The sequence below is a fragment of the Dasypus novemcinctus genome, chromosome 3 (assembly GCF_030445035.2).
Source record: "Dasypus novemcinctus isolate mDasNov1 chromosome 3, mDasNov1.1.hap2, whole genome shotgun sequence".
NCBI classification, from domain to species: Eukaryota; Metazoa; Chordata; class Mammalia; order Cingulata; family Dasypodidae; genus Dasypus; species Dasypus novemcinctus.
Window position 1 is genome coordinate 120,779,712 of NC_080675.1, and position 20,595 is coordinate 120,800,306.

Below are 20,595 nucleotides of genomic sequence, written 5' to 3' on the forward strand. Positions count from 1 at the left end.
TTCCCAGGGAAAGTTAGTGCTTGTTTTCTTCAGACACCATTGATAAATGCAAGTTACTTGCTTACAACACACAGTGATAGATAGATAGATATACTATCTTCTCACCTTAATACATAATCTCAGTTTTAGAATTTACTTGCATATGTTAACTACATAGATAATTTTTTTACTTTTCTAAAACTGAAGTACCTATTTGGTGTTAAAGACAGTATAATATCAATACTTGAGATTTCTGTTCATTTTGATTCAGATATTTACATTTCATTAAAAATTACTAAAACATCCTACATTCCAGAATCCCTAATCATCTCATTAGTTCGTGGCTATTGCTAATGTTTATCATGCTTTATAAGTATTATTTATGTAGGTTCTTCGACAGTAAACTATTATCCCAATACCTGTTAACTTTGGACTTTTTCCAGTCGACTTTTTTAATACCCAAATCGACATATGATTCAGTGAGTTCAATATTTAATTCTCTTTCTGAGTCATTTGGAAGTACTCCCAGTTTTGCAGCAGATTCATACAAAGAAATTTCATCCTTTAGCTCTGTTAATTCTTCCTAAAACATAAAAATATTAAAATTTATTTTAATATTATCTTCCTGTATAATATTAAACCAGTCATTCTATTAATGCTTCAAAATCTGTTGTAATGGATCAGTAGGGGGCAAAAATCTTCAAATACACTATTAGCATACATCATAAATTATTTATAATCCTGTATAATTCTGTATGATGGATATCTATATGGAATGACTTTTAGTCAAAGCTATTAGGGCTTCATTAAAAAGCATTGTTGTACTACTTTTAGGACCAATTTTAGCAAGTGGATCAGAGGTAAAAATTCAGACAAATAATAGCATAAAATAACTTTAAAAACGAAAAACTGCTATTGTTTGCAAAAGTGACCCAGAAGAAGAGCTATGGCCAAATTTATCACAGAGGGCAGTTTTATAAGCTCATCAAAATGCATCTAAACTACATTCACTTTTTACTCACTTTAATATTTCTATACCTAGATGCAGCAACTAGTAGCCAGCATGTAGCAGGTTTTCAAGTGAATTGAATAAACTAATGAATAAATGAGAAAGCAAATGCATGAAGTTCTCTCCTACTTCCCTCTTATATTTTGTTCTCCAAGAAAAGCATCTCTTGAGCTGAGATGCCGATGGGAGGCACTTTTTGGCTTATCAGAGTAGAGGACAAAGTAGATTGGTTTGCCAAGAATATGGTAAACTTAATCTGCCAGTGGTGAAAAGGCAAAATACCTCTTTCCCATGTCCCATGGAAAACCTGAGTAGCACTGGAGTGAGAGAATTGCAGTGATGCAATTCTGATAATTAATGTTCCTCATACCTGTTGATAACCCTATCTCCGGGATGCATCCATAGATGAAAGGGCATGCTATTTGAAGGAGGTAGCAGGGCAGATTGGCAAGAAGTGGCAAGGTCCTGGCTCTGCAGTTGTACAGATCTGGGCATGGCCACCCAACTATGTGGGTGAGATTGTGAACAAATGACTAAACCTTTCTGAACCTTTGATACATGATCTATAAAGTGGAGGTAATAAAACCTAAGTCATGAAATATTTCAATGATTAAATTAACTAAAATAACATGGAGACAGTTTTTAGCACATTGCTGGCAAAAAGCAGGCATTTAAGAAATGCTAATATCCTTCCAGATGAAGAAGAAAGGTACTTTTGTTCAGAAAGTACTCTCCAGAAAAACCCTGAAAGCCCTCTCCCAATAACCTATGAAGAATTTTAATTGGTCTTTGCCCAGGGATCTCCCAACCCCCATTATGCCTGCCTATGAGAATTCTTCTATCACCCCTCCAGTAGGGGAAGATGTGTAGCTGAAGAAGCTGATGTGCTAGTGCTGGTCCTAAGTTGAAAAGTCAACCCCAGCTGTTCACTCCCTGGCCATGCAAAGTCACAGGTATCCACAAATGGGACCTTCTCCAGCTCCTTTGGATGAGTCCACCTTGCTGCCTCTGCCTACAAGTCTACTTGAAACAAGGGCAGCTGTTCACCCAAGGCTACTTTCAGTATCACCTTCTTAGAGGCCACCCCATCATAGGCAGGCTGGTTTGGTCCAACCACCTCTTTTATATAGGAAAATCTTGAGATTCAGAAAGGTGAGTGAATCATTCGCTAATTCAGTTACCCATAGAGTCTCTTCCAACTGGCAATACTCACCTGCAAAGCCTTGTTCATGTTTTCACTCAAAGCATGTGCCTTTTGTGCTTGCTGTAGGTGGAACCGTAGCTGAGCCACCTCCTGTACTGACCCTGTAAAGGAAAGTACCATAGGACATACTAAATGTAAAGAAACAAGGAAGCCATGACTTATGAAAGAACTTAAACCCAGAGGCTAGAGAAGGTAGAGTTCAGCTTTGATCACTACTATTTTTTTTAGGAGAATAAAGATGTAGAGCCAGTGGGACCCACAAGGCATAGGTCTGGTCCATATATTTCCAGGATTTGGCATGGCTCCCCCATATGCCCTTGAGGAGTTGAAGACATGGACTACTGTGACCTTGCTATGAACCAAATGAGCCACATCTACAGACCTGAACATTCCAGAGATCCTTAATAGAAGGATGATATTCCAATTTATACAAAGGAAAAGAAAAATTCTTTAACTCATTTCTATCCTTCCAATAATAAAACTACATCTTGCTGCCTTTAACTCTTTATATCTTTGATTTCTACTACCTCCATCTCGCCACATGTGAAAGAAACATATTAGGGTTGTGCTTCTGAAGCTTTGGTAATCTATTATTTTCAATGTGCTAAGGGAAGTTTCCATTTAAAAGGGATTTTTTTTGAGCTTCCTTAAAGTTCTTCTACCGCAACAACTATTAAATAGGCAGGAACTGTCTGAAACAACAATTTTTTGTGTGTTTTTTTGTTGTTGTTGTTGCTGTTATGTTTTGCTTTGTTATGTTTGTTTTTGTTTTTTAAATGATTTGGAAACTCCAGAGGCGAGAGGAATACTGTACAACATCCAGGAAAGAGCAGGAGGAAGGGACTGACAAATTACAGGAAAGACGAGTAAATAGTTCTCTCTGTGTGACGGCTACGGGCACCCATCCCTGACTCTTGCAGCAGGCTCCATGGGTTCCAGTCCCTAGCTAGCTTATTAGTGACAGAAAGGGATGTAAAAATCCTCCTCCCCAAGAACAAGGGTGGGCATGGCTGATCACTGATCATAGCTTTTGTTTAGCAAATTTGGATAGCTGGGGGCCTGGCTCACAGGACGGCTATTGTTTCAACCCAACCAAGACAGAAGCAGTGGTGGTGGATACTCAAAGAAGTTTTGCTTCCTCAGAGCAGTGGGGGACTGTTAGATGAAGGACTGCAATTGCTCAGCATGCCAGGAAAGCTCAGCTCTGGGAGCCATCAGGAATGCTCTTGGCACCATTCCTGATCCCCTCCCCAGGGCACTTTGAAGCTGGTCAGCACCCTCTTCATGGGTCCCTGGACCTATTCTGGCTGGGAAGGACAGACTTGAAAAAGTCCTCTTTGGCATACCCCTCCTCCCAGAATTTGCTCTCCAGGCAAAAACAGCGTGAGACAACAAAAGGAGTATAAGAAACTATAGAGACAGACACTCTGGGGCAAAGGCCTGCTGGCTTCAAACACCTAGGAGAGGGAGCTCTGTCTTCTGGGAACCAGAGGGGACAATAAGACACCTGTAAACAGCGAAACTCCAAAACAACTAACAAGCAAAAGCCCAGGATAACAAAGAGGACCGGAAAAACAGAAAACATGCACACTGCGTTTAGCTTGGGCAGGCCTTCTTGATAGGAGGGCTGAAGCACGAGAAAATCTGTCTTAATACAAGCTGGTTACAAAATCAAGAGAATAAATCCCAGAGTTGACATTTTAATATATAAACAGGGAAGAGGACTTGGCCCAATGAAAAATGAAAAAAACAGAAGACTACAAATGCTGGAGAGGATGTGGAGGAATGGGAACACTCACCACGGCTGGTGGGAATGCAGAAGGATCTAGCCATTCTGGAGGACAGTCTGGCAGTTTCTCAAAAAACTAGCTATAGATTGGCCATATTACCCAGCAATTCCACTGCTGGGTATATACCCAGTAGAACTGAAAACAAGGACACAAACCGATATATGCACACCAATGTTCATAGCAGCAGTGTTCACTATTGCCAAAAGTTGGAATCAACCCAAATGTCCATCAACAGATGAATGGATAAATAAAATGTGGTATATACATACAATGGAATACTACTCAGCTTTAAGAATGAATACACTACAAACACATATGATAACATGGATGAATCTTGAGAACCTTATGTTGAGTGAAGCAACGAAGGCATTGAAGGACAAATATTACATGACCTCAATGATATGAAATAAGAAAACCAAGCTGCCTCAGAGAGCTAGAGACTGGATGATAGGCTTAAAGGAAATTGGGGAATAGAAGAAGGATGTAAGCTGACACCTACATGGATGAAATCTATGATAAGCTGGAGGTAAGTATTTATACAAGGAAGGGATAAAATGGGGGCATAGGGTTACCTTTGGGTGGGCTTTGCGGGCTTGAGGGGGGCTAGGGATGGGAGGATGGGTAATATTGCCCAAGAAATTGGGGGGAGTGTGAGGGAACAAACGAACATAGGAGATTGTCAGGTATTTGGTTGAGAGTATAATGCTGAGAAAACTTTTTCAAAAATATAATAAGGAAGGTTACCCATTTAAGATGCTTAAAGGGGATAATCTGACGCAGGACAGGCTCCTAGGGAGTATGTGAGTGCTCATTTTGCCATAGTGGGTTATATCATTGGATAAACCCATATAATGAGAGTGAAGGTATACCCACATCCTGGGGAGGACTGATGCTCTCAAATAGAGGGAATTGTATCTCTTGAGAGAAATGGTGGCTCCCAGTGTATTAGGGCAGCCGAGCATGTCAAGCCCTCAACACTGTTGCAAGTATCTCTGAACATGGCCCTTCAAGCAATGAAGATTGACTGTCACTGTGGGCCCTAAGGGGAGGGGGAAAGAGGTTTTGAATAGATGGAATCAGTGTAACTGTGTGGACAATAGGAGTGTTCGACAAGATTATGCAAGGATGGACATAAGACATATTAAATTACACCAAAAATATATAGGGGCTGATAGGCTAAAATGTAAATCATAATGTAAAACATAAGATAACTAAAAATTTAGAAAATTGTATTGTCTAAAATATAAACCACAATGTAAACACAAATGTTACATTGCTTGAAAGCTATTGTCTCAATATCTGTACATCAGTTTCAGTAAATATAGTATGAATATGTAAAAAGATTATTGTTGTGGAAGGGAAAAGGGTTTTATGTTGGATATGTGGGAGTACTGTATATTGTATATATGAATTACTGTGATCTAAAACTTTTGTGAAGATAAGCTTAATAAATAGGAAAAAAGAAAAAAGGAAAAGAAAGGACGTAAACACTGAGGAAAAGATGGAAGAAGTTGCCTTGCCAATTTGCATACAGGGCAACACTTATTGCAGTGATGGAAGGCAAAACAACAGAAACAAAGCTTTAGCATTTTTAAATTTTTTGATCCTCAATTTACTTTTACCTTAATTTTTCTAAATTAATATACATTCTATATCTAACCTTTAAACTCATCGCTATAGTCCATTTTACTATTAAGGGAACCTGGCAATATATTGGGCTTCATTTTTCAAGAAGTTTTGGATCACAGAGAGTTTCAACAAAGGCAGGGGAAGAATACTGGTGTGGGATGTTATTGACAGGGGACACATGATTGGCAGGGAGTTCTCCAGGGCATATATCCAGGGTACATAAAAATGTTTGGATATTTTCATAGTGGATACAATTAAAAACAACAACTCAGGTAGTGCTGAGTTCCTAGCCAGGGGAGCTCTATCACAGTCCCTAAAGGAACAGCAACAATCCCCCAGGTGCAACGGCAAAGATCAAAAAAGAAGGAAGGTCCAACAATGGGGCCCTTTATACTAATGACTATGCTTGTAAGCCTGTGCACCTGAAATAAGAACAAGGCCTAGAGCTGCATGGTGCCTAAGAGTTGCCTCCTGAGAGCCTCCATGTTGCTCAAATGTGGCCAGTCTCAAAGCCAAACTCAGCATGTAAATGTGTTGCCTTCCCCCCAGCATGGGACATGACTCCCAGGGATGAGCCTCCCTGGCGCCGAGGGATTACTGCCAAGTACCAGCTGATGATGTAACTAGAAAATGACCTTGAATAAAAGGGTCAACTCGGACCAGCAGAATATCTCAGTCTACATATAATACCAGGAGTTAAAAATGCTTTTTGACCTGAATAAAAGGGGGAAATGGAAAGGACAAATGAGTTTATATGGCTATGAGTCTCCAAAAAGAGCTGGGAGGTTATCAGAGGGGTTGCCCTTATGCACACCTCAGCAGAGTCCCAGAGACAGATAAAGTAAATACAACCCCAGGTATTGGTTCTTCTGAGGGCTACAGAGACCTACAGGTTCTATAGTCATGGCAGATGGAGTTCAGTACCATGTCAGTTGGCCCTACTTTGGAGTTTGTGTTTCTGTGTGATGGAGCTGGACTCAGATGTGATCTTTGTCCACAAGCCTTTCCTGTTACTTTTACCGGATCTGTAGTTGGTGCTGGGGTTTAGTGTATACCCAGGGGACCTGAATCTCTGGACTGACTATGTGATAGCCAGGCCCTGAGCCTCAACAGACTTGCAACTCCTACACTGTGGTTTATTGGACTTACCCCAGCCAGCTAACAGGGAAGTGAAGGTCAACCACCACACCATGGAGCCAAGAGTGCCTACAACTGAAAGCAGAAGAATTGCATCCAACATCCATGTGGAATCTAAGCCCCCTCTTGACAGAGATGTGGAGTGGACACAACCATTCTAAGGTCCACATGATGGAGGAATATAGTATGGATTAGAGTGGACTTACTGATATTCTATTCATGAACTATTGTGATTTGTAATCGAAGAAAATGTGGCATTGGTGTTGAGAAAGTGGTCATGGTGGCTGCTGGGGGTAGGGAGCGGGAGGAAGAGATGTGATGTGGGGGCATTTTTGGGGACTGGAGTTGTCCTGGGTGGTGCTGCAGGGACAGTTACCGAACATCGTATGTCCTCCCATGGCCCACTGGGTGGACTGTGGGAGAGGGTGGGCTATGGTGTGGACCATTGACCATAAGGTGCAGCAGTGCTCAGAGATGTATTCACCAAGTGCAATGAATGTCTCATGATGATGGAGGAGGTTGTTTTTATGGAGGGAGGAGTGGGTGAGGGGTGTGGGGGGTTTATGGGGAACTCATAGCTTTTAAATGTAACATTAAAAAAATAAAGACCAAAAAAAACTTATTCGAAAAAGCCACAATAATCAAAATAGCATGATACTAACAAAAGAACCAACATATACACCAATGGCATCAAATTGAGAGCTCAGAAATCCTCACATTTATGGCTAACTGATTTTTAAGAAGGTGGTAAAGACCACTTAATTAGAAAAGAACAATTTTTTCAACAAATGGTGCTAGGAAAACTGGATTTTCAAGTCCAAGAAAAAGAAGGAGGACCTCATATCTTATACAAAAATCCACTCAAAATGGATTAAAGACCTTATTACAAAGGCTAGAGCTATCAAACACCTAGAAGAAAACATAGCAATACATTTTTAGGACCTTTTGTTAGGCAATAGCTTCTTAGACTTTATACCCAAACAAAAGAAAAAAATAGATAAATGGAACCTCATCAAAATTAAAACCTTTTGTTTCTCAAAGGACCTTATCATGAAAGTAAATGAAAACCTTCAAAATGGCAGAAAATATTTGAAAACCATAAACCTGATAAAGAATTAATAGCCATAATACTAATCCTTCCACTTACAATGAAAAGACAAATAGCTAAATTTAAAAATGGGCAAGGGACATGGATGTGGCTCAAGCAGTTGGATGCCCACCTACCACATGGGAGGTTCTGGGTTCAATTCCTGGTGCTTCCTATAGAAGACAAGCAAGACAACAAGCTGACACAACAGGCTTGTGCAGTGAGCTGAGGCAACGAAATGGTGCAGCAAGGAACCACAATGAGAGACACAACAAGCAGGAAGAGGAGGTTGTTCAAGCAATTGGGCACCTCCTTCCCACACAGGAGGTCACAGCTTTGGTTCCCATTGCTTCCTAAAAAAAAAGATGAGCACACACCAAACAGACACAGAGAGCAGACAGTAAGCGCAAACAAGGGCGGCAGGGGGAAGGGGGGATAAATAAAATAAATCTTTAAAATAAAAATGGATAAAAGACAACTCTACAAAGAAGATACACAAATGGCCAGAAAGCACAGAAAAAGATGCTAGATATCATTGGTCATCAGGGAAAAGCAAATCAAAGCCACAATGAGATACCATTTCAAACCCATTAGAATGGCTTCTATTTAAAAAAAAAAAAGGAAAATAACAAGAGTTGAGAGGATACAGAGACATAGGAACATTGATTCACTGCTGATGGCAATGCAAAATGGTACAGCCACTGAGGAAGTTTGGCAGTTCCTCAGAAAACTAAGCTTATAGAACTACCAAATAACTCGGCAATCCCACTACTAGGTATGTACTCAAAAGAAGTGAAAGTAGGAACTTGAACAATTATTGCACACTGACATTGACAGTGGCATTCTTCACAATTGCCGAAAGAGAGAAGCAACCCAAGTGTCCATTAACCAATGAATGGATAAATAAAATGTGATATATGCATACAATGGAATATAATTCAGCCATAAAAAGGAATGCAGTCCTGATACATGCGAGAACATGGATGAACCTTGAGGACATCAGGTTAAATGAAATAAGCCAGACATAATTAGAATATGCATACTCATAAAGCCAGAATCTAGAATACAGGTTACTGGGGAATAGGGTTGGGATAGATAACGGAAAGTTAAGGCTTAAAATATATGGGGTTCTTCTTTGGAATGAAGGAATGTTTTGGTAGCACAACATTGTGAATGCAGATTAACAGCACTGAAATATATCTGAATGTGATTAAAAGGGGAAATAGATTGTTTATTTGGTAACAGAATAAATTTTTTTTTAAAAATCCATGAAACTACACTACACAGTGAACTCTAAGTTAAACCTCAGACTTCAGTTAATAGTACAAATTTTAAAATATGCTGTCATCAAATGTAACAAATGTTCCACAGCCATGCAACATGTTGGTGGTAGGGTGCTATATGCAAATCCTGTATTTTATGCATAGTTGTTCTATAAACCCACAACTTCTCTAATAAGTAAGAAAAAAAAAGAAAATGGTGAAGCAAAATAATGATGACATATTATGTAACTAAAGAAAATCATATTGTTAGTCTTTAAGGGCAAGGAAAATGTTCACCAAATATACACACACACATATATCCAGGCCAGTCCTTGGCTTTAGTACTTCCAGTTTTTTAATAACTTACCCTTTCATACATCTTAGCAACATTCTGAATTGCCTTTTTATGCCAAAGTCTACTTTCACATATCAGTTAATGAATAGCAACTCAGCTATTTTCACAGGATGTGTGCTACTCACCAACAAACAGGGCAGGCAGTTTTGACTGAGCATTAGTGTTTGTACAAATGTGATTATTTTATTGCCTTTTACTCTAATACCATTTTATAAAATAAAATAAGAAATAAAAATGCTGCTGAATCTAATTATAGGAAAATCATAAGTCTCAAACTTATTACCATGGAGACCATGATAGAAATCATAAACATGACAAAAATGTCACTCTTTGGTTGCAACATGATGATCATAAGCCATTAAGTGGCTTCCATTGTGACGAAGAAAGTAATTACAGAAGTTATACAAAAGGACAGAAAAGTATCAAAGACTGGGTCTAAAAATACTGAATATGGGTTTTATAATCATTTTTTGCTTTCAGCAATAGATCTTAAAACGTAGACTTTACTGCTCAATTTTTACACATTCAGCTTTGCTATGTTTTCAGAAATGTACTGTGTACAAAAGCTGGGAATTACCTGTGTTTGCATTTATTTTATTTGAAGGAAATAAACCAAACATTAACCATACAGTAGTAGGAATATAGTTTATTTTTATTTTCTACTATTTAGTTGTCTGTTTTCCAAATTATCAAATAAAAATGGACTACCTTTATAAGTATATAGCAAAGTTAAAACAAAAAATGAATCACCAGGTAACTATCTTTTCTGCCTCTCCAGAATTTTCATAATTCAGGTATTCTACTCTGTTCTCTCTGCATATTACACTAGCCTTTGGGGGAAACCATCGTCCTAGCAGACACCTACCTGACTGCAACAAGTTCGCACATTGCTTTTGACTCTCCTCTAGACTCTTTGTCAGCCGGTTAATGATCTCAGTCTTTTCTAATTTGGTTGATTCTTGATTCCTTTCCAGTTGTTTCACATGGTCTGTCAAATGAACGCAAATGTCTTCCTAAATAGAAAAAGTGTTCAAGAAGCCATTTTCATTATTAGTTATTAAATATTAAAGTAAAACTTATTATGTATAATAGGGTTTTTAGTCAAATATAAAAAGTTTGTTTCTTCTTTTTTTTTTAAAATTCTTCCCCTCTCCTTCCCCTTCCCACACCCTTCCCCTGCTGTTTTTGCTGTCTGTGTCCATTCATTGTGTGATCTTCTGTATCTATTTCTCTCTTTTTTGTCTTCTTGTCTTTCTCCTCTAGGAATCACTGGGATTCGATCCTGGGGACCTCTGATGTGGAAAGAGGTTCCCTGTCAATTGCACCACCTCAGTTCCTGGTCTCAGCTGCACTTCACCTCAACTCTCCCCTTTGTCTCTCTTTTGTTGCGTTATCATCTTGCTGTGTGACTCACTTGTGTGGGCACTGGCTCACCACACGGGCACTCAGCTTGCTGCCTGGGCACCCAGCTCACCACACCGGCACTGGCTTGCCACATGGGCACCCATACGGGCACTCGGCTCACCATGCGGGCACTTGGCTCGCCATGTAGGCACTCACATGGGCACTCAGCTCATGGCAGGGGCACAAGGCTCACTGCGCAGGAACTCGGCTCACCATGTGAGTACTGGCTCACCATGCAGGCATGCTTTCTCTTCTTCTTCACCAGGAGGCCCCAGGAACTGAACCTGGGTCCTCCCATATGGTAGGTGGAGGCCTTATCACTTGAGGCATATCCGCTTTCCTCTTCTTTTCTATTTTTCTAATAAAGATGAATTAGGATGATTTCTAAAATCCCTTTCTCCTCTACATTCACAAGACCTTATTATTTTTTTTTGTTGTTCCCCCTACCCCCTGCCCCCTGAGATGGCTCCCTCATTTCTCATTTGTCTGCTTGTTGTCTGTTCATCTTCTCTAGTACGCACCGGGAACACCAAACCTGGGACCTCCCACATGGGAGGCAAGTGCCCAACTGCCCAAGCCACATCTGCTCTCCACTGGCTGTGGGTCTGCTGGCTGCAGTGTCTGCCCATTGAGGCGTTTGCCCACTCCTTGCGCGCATCAGCACTGCACATGGGCCAGCTCCACACGGGTCAAGAAGGCCTGGGGTTTGAACCGCGGACCTCCCATGTGGTAGACGGACACCCTAACCACTGGGCCAAATCCGTTTCCCAAGTTGAGGGTTCTTATTGTTGGAGTTTTGATGTTGGAGTTTGATGCTGAAGCCTTAAGCTGGAGCCCCAGGAAGTAAGCCCACAGAGGAAAGAGAAGCAAGCCCCAGGAAGGAGAGAACCCGGGAAGCCTAAACCCTTGCAGACGTCAGCAGCAATCTTGCTCCAAAACATGAAAAGAGATTTTGGTAAGGGAAGTAACTTATGCTTTATGGCCTAGTATCTGTAAGCTCCTACCCCAAATAAATACCCTTTTTAAAAACCAACCGATTTCTGGTATTTTGCATCGGCACCCCTTTGACTGACTAATACAGGCACTAACACAGAAGTTCCCCTAAGAGTTAGAGGAAAGTGACACTTGCCATTCCTCTCACTCACATTTTAACTTCTAAATTCATGTGAAGTTTGCATTCTATTTCATAATGTTGTTGTGTTTGCTTTAAAAAAATGTTTCCTAAATTTTTAAGCAAAATGAACCTTCTGGAAACCAATCCATGTTTATTCATTATTGCAAACCTCTTGGCACAATGCAGCTAAATCCCAGGCCAGCTTGAGAAGCATGGTACTAAGGCACCAAACTAACATAGCAAATTCAATGAATGAGCTAATATTATTGGTACAAGAAAGGGTGTGGAGACAATCAACATCTATGTGCTGAGGAGGTCACTACAGTTTTTACAAGAGACTGGAAACTGGCAAAAAATTTTAAGTAGATATGAAAAACATTATAAAGTTAGAAAAGGCAGGACCTGGCAAGAACTTGACTACATGCAACAATCAGTTAAGTCATGGTGTTTTCTGTTGACAAATTCAGAGAAACAGATTGTACCGATAAAACTGTGAAGTTTTAATACCAAATATATATGTGAGCAGTTCTGTCTTTTCCAGTGAGAACACAGTTCAAGACTGGTAAGGAAAGACATCTTTTTAAGAATGAATGATAAGTATGATGATAAAGAGGTGACAGCTGTGACATGGCAGCAAAGAGCACTGAACAGGGTTCCGATGAACAGAAAAATGAGGATTAGACCACACACAGAAGTCTGTGGGAGTCTCTTAGTCAATAGAAAGTATTCAAAGTGGCGCTATTAAAGGTAATATTAAAAGAAAGATAGAATATAGACCAGGTGAAGGTCATAATATTAGAAACCAAGTTCCATGAATAAAGTATTGAGTAGTTGCTTTCACCAAAGCTGAAGATTTCAAGAAAAGCAGAAGAAAGGTTTCACACGATTAAAAAGATAATCCTCTATGAATGGGAGGAGGTACAGGGAGTTCTGAGGAGGTCTAGGAAGAACTTTCCACTCAGAGTTCTGTCATCAGAGGAACACTATTAGCTCCAAAAAGCCCACCTCTTCCCATCTTCTCTGAAACACTAAAAAAACAAAACAAAACAAAACAAAAACCCAGAGGAACTCAGTCAAAGTGGGAAGAACTGTTAGAATGTTGTGTTGTTTCTCTCTTCTACCAAGAAAAGCTGATGACTGAAGGAAAACACTAAATAATTATTATAGTTTTATAAGCCACATATTTCTCAAAATACACTAACTCCACAGACCTTCAATAAAACTCAGCTTAATAGTGGGAAGACTTTAGTCAACAGCTTCAATTTATAATTCAGGAGTTGGCAGTCCAGTCAGCACAGAAGCAAGATTTTGTTTTTTCTTCTGGTATAGAGTCCTACTGAAGTGGTGGAGGATGTAAAGGGAAGAGAGGATAGAACACACCAGGATTCCTTCCAGCCAATCCCCTATGTAAACATGTCCAAGTCACCCTAAAATGGAGAGATCCTCAAATAACTGAGCATGGAAAATCTATCAAATACTCCACTCCTTTCTAGTCATCCAAGGAGGATCACTCTCCAAATCCAACTAACTTTAATGCGACTACCCAAGCACAGCCAAAATTAATGAAACTATTACCTTAAATTATATTTGTGCTTAAATTGTTTATAAAGTAGACTTCGATAATTTGGCATGGTTTTCATCTTTATCCACCCCTATGTATCCTCCACACTGATTCAAATTCACAATGTTTTTCTATATATATAGAATGAGAACATAATTAGGAAATAAATCTATTTTTAAGAATCATAAAAATTTATATAAAAGTAGAATATACAAACAATTTGGGGCTCATCCATAATTCAAGATTATATATGCCACTATTCACTTCAATAAGTTGAAATAATCAAGAGTGGATAATGTAAACTCTTGATATTTTAATAGTATATTTTGCCTTTATTATTACGAGGAAATATATGAAATTGGCAATAATGCAATCTTATATGGCTCTAATAAAAGCACGGAAACATTTAAAGTCAGCTGTATAAATAAGATACAACCCAAATCAAGATAAATTTTAAGTATGATGGGATTTTCCATACCCTTGCATCTTATTTTTCATCTATCTTTCCTTGGGTTAAATTAATTCTGAAATTACATTTAAAAATCTGCATTCCCAAATTTTATTCATTCAAGCAATTTCCTGGGAATTTTAAAACATAAGCAACCCCACCACCACATGAGTCACCTTTGGCTTACAACATTTTATTTTCTTTTGGGCAAAAATAATAAAATTGACTATGAAATATGTTCAAGCTTCAAATCTACATGAATTTAGAACAGATTTTTTTCCTATTTTATTTATTACATTATTCTCACAGTTAACTCTCTCCCAAGAACCATTTCTGAACAGTCTTTATTGACTAATTATCAAATTAGGTTAATAACCAAATACTAGGAGATCCAAGAAAGGCCTTCTACTGGTTAAGCTCCCAAGATAACCTCTCAGGTTCAAGTCTGCTACCGGCACAATATCATTCCTTTCAGTTTGGATTTATTTTAGGGAAATGACTATTCATGTACCCATGTACAATATGTATACATACTCTATAAATGAAGGACTAGTAATCTGAGAACTGAGAAATTATTAACCAATTCTATCTGAAGAAGGCTTTACAAATTTATGCTTGTAGGACACATTTATAGATAAAAATCTTCAGCTTTTAAGTTTTACTCACAATCTAAAACTGCAAACTTCTAAGATTTCTATAAAATGAACCACAAAATAACAGTTGCAAAAAATAACCATGTTTACTAATTGCTAATAGTTGTTCATCTGAAATCATTCCAACCTTTTCCTGAAGTGCAGTCACTGTAGCATCCAAATTCTTCTGTAAGGACAATACTTGCTCTTCATACTTCTTTGTGAGGCCCATAACAATGCTCTCATGCTGCTCTCTAGCTCGCTGAAGTGATTCAGATTGGTGAAGGTCCAGCAGTTGCTGCTTCAGGCTTTCCAGAGCCATTTCAGTTGTTCTGGACTTCTTAATTATCTAGTAAATACACACAGGATGTCCACATTTACAGTGTTTTGACCACATGCACTGTCTGTGGACTTTAACTCTAAAAACCAACCATCCTTTAATTAGAGTAGAGAAGAAGGGGTCTCCACAGGGTGGCTCTGGCTTTCTTAAGGCTTCCCTAGCTGGAATTCATGAGGCTCACTGTTGTTGGAAACATTATTCATTGAGAAAATAAATTTTGTAGTTACCCAAGGAAAACGAGAGAAGATTTTACACAGCAAAATGCAAATCTGGGTGTCGGGAAAGGAATCTGCTGCTTTTGTGCTAGTCCTGGTGCTGTTTGCATCACTTGATGAGTGAAGCATGGGGCAACCCAAGGTCACAGGAAAATGACAACTGTTTTTTGAAAGACTGATGAAACCTGCCCATGGTCACTAAAAACAAAACAAAATTTGGAAAGCCCTAACTGTACATTGAGGTGGTAGGCTAAAAAACAGTCCTCCAAAGATGTACACACTCTAATCCCTAGAACATAACCCTGTTATGTTACATGGCAAGGGAGAGAAGGTAGCAGGTGGAATTAAGGTTAAGGTCAGCTAATCAATTGACCTTAACCTAAGGAGAGGATCCTGGATTATTTAGGTGGGCCCAATGTAATCACAGGGTCCTTAAATAGGGAAAACTGAAGCAGAATAGTCAGAGCCAGAGACACTTGATCAGCCATGGCTGGCTTTGAAAATGGAAGGGGGCCACAAGCCAAAGAATGAGGGCAGGCTCTAGAAACTGGAAAAGGCAAGAAAAGGAGATTCTTCCCTAGAGTCACTGGAAAGAGCAGAGCCCTGATGACACTGGTTTTAGTCCAGTGAGGTTTTGGTGGACTGCTGACCTCCTAAACTGTAAGATAATAAATTTGTGTTGTTTTAAGCCACTAAATTCATGGAAATCTGTTACAGCAGCAATAAAAAACTAATACACTTGGGGATTCCGTTGCCTTTATTTTTATATTTATATTCTATTTTCTTAAAAATTGCAACTTGAGACTTGTAAAATTATAAAATTACAACTTTTTACTAAAAGCAATTTAACTTTTTAATCCAATAATTACCAGTGTTTAAGAAATTCGAAATGCTAATATTCCACATTACACACAAAAATTAAAATTTCAAAAGGAATTATTCTGCATTCTGCATTCTATTCTAGAGGTTGTCTATTTATTCCAGTACTGCTTTCATTTCTATAGATATTGATTCATTTGTTCAAACTGAACAAGGAAGTATGTGTTAAGTTCTAACCTTAACAGTTAAAAATGATTATAAAACCCCATCATAGGGAAACGGACTTGGCCCAGTGGTTAGGGCGTCCGTCTACCACATGGGAGGTCCGCGGTTCAAGCCCGGGGCCTCCTTGACCCGTGTGGAGCTGGCCCATGCGCAGTGCTGATGCGCGCAAGGAGTGCCGTGCTACACAGGGGTGTCCCCCGCGTAGGGGAGCCCCACGCGCAAGGAGTGCGCCCATAAGGAGAGCCGCCCAGCGCGAAGGAGGGAGCAGCCTGCCGAGGAAGGGCGCCACCCACACTTCCCGTGCCGCTGACGACAACAGAAGCGGACAAAGAAACAATACGCAGCAAAAAGACACAGAAAACAGACAACCAGGGGAAGGGAGGGGAATTAAATAAAAAATAAATCTTAAAAAAAAAAAAAAAAACTCATCATTATGTTTTGTTTTTTTTAGACTCAGTCTTTAATGATAATTTTCTATCCTTTTGTATAACTTCTTTAAGTTGTTTCCTTCTCACAAATAGCCATTTAACTGGCTTGCATTCATATTCAGTTGTGACCAGAGAGTGACATTCTTGTCATACTTAAGATTTATAGTATAGTCTCCTTGGTATAAAGTTTGAGACTTATGCTTTTCCTATCATTAGACTCAGAAATATTTTTATCTTTTTCCAACATAATAAATAACTTTACCATAAATAACCAATATAAAATATTTACCTGTTCTTCATTAACTTTTAATGCTTGTATTTGGGTTTCCAGTGCTTTTATTTGTGCTTCAAGCTGTATCTCTCTCTCTTTTCCATTCTGAAAGAGTTTCTGTGATTCTCGAAAGCTGAGGGTCAAGCCATCCTTTTCATCTAGGGCATTCAAAATGTTTACAGAAATAACATACTACTGTAGAAAGACCCCAATGTCAAAATCCCTAACAGACACAACATAGATATTGTTGAATTAAACTGAATACAGATTAATGAATCAGTTAATTTAGATAAAGAAATAATTCAAAAAAATAATGCCTGAATAAACACCAAAAACTTTTTAGAGAACCAAAATTACCTTCAAAAATCTTATTGTATCCCATTGGAGATCAAAAGACTTTCTAATAACGATTTCAGCATTTGTTTACTTAAGAAGTTACATACAAGTGACCAACCATGCTAATCAAAGAAGGTATCTGAGGACTGACTACCTCTTATTTATACTTGCATCGAACTCCATTTAAATTCACCTAATCTTATATTCTTCCCACATAATTTTCTGTACCAACTCACAAGTTCTTCTCTCAAAATAAATTTTATGAGCATTACAAAAAGGGGCCTTTTCACCATCATTAAGTTTGAAGTGAACTAGAGTTCAGTACCAAAATTATTCTAAAAATGAAAGTTTAACACTGAACAAAACTACAGAAAACACGAAAGTCAAGTAATTATAATTTGAATCTATATTTATTCTATGTGCTTTCTCATAATATATGACACAGTTTTCTCTTTGGCACACTTTAAGGAGGTCAGGGTCACTACCTCTTACTTGGATTAAAACTTTATGCTAATTTACAGGCTCAAAAAATGCTGCATTGCAAACTAAAAGCAAGTTACTGTGGGAATTGGAATACTTTATCCAAGGGAAACTACTTAGGGAATAAATAACCTTTTAAAACAAAATGCCATCAGCAGAGTTAAATAATATTCATTGATTTTCTCAGCCTGAGAGAAAAGGAGTGGGATTTAAAAGAAGGGAAAGAAAAAAAGGGAGAAAGTGATCTCAAAAGAGTATATTCTTGAGAGAAGTAATCTAAGACAAGGAATGAAAAATCCTAGTTTTCTTTTTACTGTCTGACTCAATATGAGCCCTCTGACCAAGTACTTTAACTCTCTAAGCTTGAGATTTAAAATGAGGCAATGGGACAAGATACCTAGCTCTAGTATACCCCATAAATGATAGCACCCAAGAGTTGTTATCTTACCTTTGATTATCAGAAGCTGGTGATTCAGATATCTAATTTGACGTTCACTTTCATTTAACTTTTCAACTAAACTGTCTAGTTGTCTTTCTTTTGCTTTGTTAAGGACCTTAAGCTGAATAATTTGCATGTTTTCTGCAGAATCTGCTTTGGAATTAAAGACAATCTATTAGATAAAAATATAAAATATTAAGTTTGGTCATTTAGGGCAATGTTTTTTGAACTCAATTTAGTGAACTGTGACAGGCTTTTTTTTTCCCCCAAAACAAGACTAAATAAAACAGAATAGAAAATATCAGTGCATCATGTAGTAAGAATTAGTATTATTGTAAAAAACTTTTGTTTCAGTTATATATACTTATTTACATAGATATTTATTGTATAATGCATCCCAATGTAGAAATATACTTCTTCCTATGGGGCACTACCAGAAAAATTTGAAAGTCACTGCTTTAGAATATAAAACTGAACCCTCTCATTTTAGTCAATTAAAAATCAGTACATACCTTGTAACAAACGTTCCACAACTACACAAAGTATTGGTGGGTTGATGTATAGAAGTCCTGTATGTTAGTCATGTTTGTTTTGTAAATTCACAACTTTCACTATGCGCTTACTGTTTATGTTCATGAATGAATAAACTTCAACAAAATTTTTTAAATGAAAAAAAAATAAGTACATACCAATTGCAATGGAATAAGGTAATATTTCTCATTTAAAAAACAGCATCTAAAAACCATTTTTAAAGAAAATATCTCAGCATCTTTCTCAAATATTTTACTTTAAGCAAGAATGAAAATTATATTCATATTTATGCTAGCACATAATTATTGAGTTAATAAATTAATGAGGAGACAGACTTGGCTCAACAAATAGAGCGTCCACCTACCACATGGGAGGCCCACGGTTCAAACCCAGGGCCTCCTTGACCGGTGGGAAGCTGGCCCACATGCAGTGCAGACGTGCACAAGGAGTGCCCTGCCACGCAGGGGTGTCCTCCATGCAGGGGAGCCCCACGTGCAAGGAGTGCACCCCGTAAGGAGAACCGCCCAGCGCGAAAGAAAGCTCAACTTGGCCAGGAGTGGCACTGCACATGTCATCTTGACACAGCAAGATGACAGAACTTGACGCAGCAAGATGACAGAACAAAAAAGAGACACAGATGCCCAGTGCCGTTGACTAGAACAGAAGCAACACAGAAGAACACACAGCAAATGGACACAGAGAACAGACAACTAGGGTGGGGGACGGCAGGGAAGGGGAGAGAAATAAATAAATAAATAATAAAATTTAAAAATTTAAAAAAATTAATGAATACAAGAGTAAAGAATTTTGAAGTCTTTTTTCAGAAACAAAGTCATTTTAGGAACTACTTAAAAATGGTTGGGGAAAAAAAAACCAATCAGTAGTCAAAGGATAATGCTTCAACTACCTGATGATAAATATTTTTCATTTTCCACTAAAGCCAGGCTTCTCTAGCATACGATCAGTAATAAAAGCATTAACAGAGTTTTAACAACTTGTTAACATAATAATTCAATCCCTTTATAAAAATGGGCGAAGCAGATGTGGCTCAAGCAGTTGGGCACCTGCCTGCCACATGGGAGGTCCCGGGTTCAGTTTCCAGTGCCTCCCAAAAAGAAAAAAAGATGAGCAGACACAGAGAGCACACAGAGAACAGACAAAGAGAGCAGACACTGAGCTCAAACAGTGAGGTGGAGGGAGAACGAAATAAATCTTTTTGAAAAATGGATATAGCTAAATATTTCAAAAAATACAAAAGATTGAAAAATGTGTTAAAAGTCAACAAACTCTTCTCCAGGCCTTATAGCAGGGCAAGTCTGGGAATGAACAGCCTACAAGCCCCAAGTTCAAAATCTTTTTTTGAAATTAATGAGCTTGTTGCTAAGAAGCTGTAATCACTAAATTTGGCACTACCATGAAATTATTTAATTAACTTCCAAATGTCAAATTTAGGCAAATGTTTAACAGACTTAAAGAATAAATCAACCTGATAATATGCAGATTGCTAAGAAAGGTGATGGAAGGTTAGCTAGGCTGAAAGGCCAGGAGATATAAATGAAACGAAAACAGGGAGCTAAGAGTAAACACCCAGAAGATGATGTCAAGCCACTGCTGTAATTATTTACTCAATCTAAAGTCAGTTAAGCCACATACTCTGTCCATTTCCTCAATTTTTCATTCTACCAAAACTCATGAACAAAGAGAAGTCACTACCATATTTGCTGTTGACTCCTTCAGGGAAGAGTTCTGGACCTCTCCCTATAACTGCTCTGTGGCCAGAGTACCAGGGAAGCAGCATTACCAAGTATGGCATGGCAGTCCAGTTTTCTTTTTGACCTAGCCCAGAATATCCACTATGACTTTCCCCACTTCTTAAAGAAGAAAAAAATAAAATAAAAAT

General features: G+C 38.4%; 1 protein-coding gene across 9 annotated transcripts in view; it reads right to left on the reverse strand.

The window, feature by feature from the left end:
* Window positions 1-20,595, reverse strand: part of CEP152 (centrosomal protein 152) — a 114,006-nt gene that overhangs the window by 78,020 nt on the left and 15,391 nt on the right. For all 9 annotated transcript variants that reach the window (XM_071214191.1, XM_071214188.1, XM_071214187.1 and 6 more), the window contains exons 7-12: window positions 18,174-18,314; window positions 16,928-17,067; window positions 14,760-14,960; window positions 10,318-10,465; window positions 2,202-2,293; window positions 399-562 (exon numbers count right to left, since the gene is read on the reverse strand). In XM_071214191.1, coding sequence (XP_071070292.1) covers window positions 399-562; window positions 2,202-2,293; window positions 10,318-10,465; window positions 14,760-14,960; window positions 16,928-17,067; window positions 18,174-18,314 — 886 coding nt within the window. The remainder of the gene's footprint in view (window positions 1-398; window positions 563-2,201; window positions 2,294-10,317; window positions 10,466-14,759; window positions 14,961-16,927; window positions 17,068-18,173; window positions 18,315-20,595) is intronic.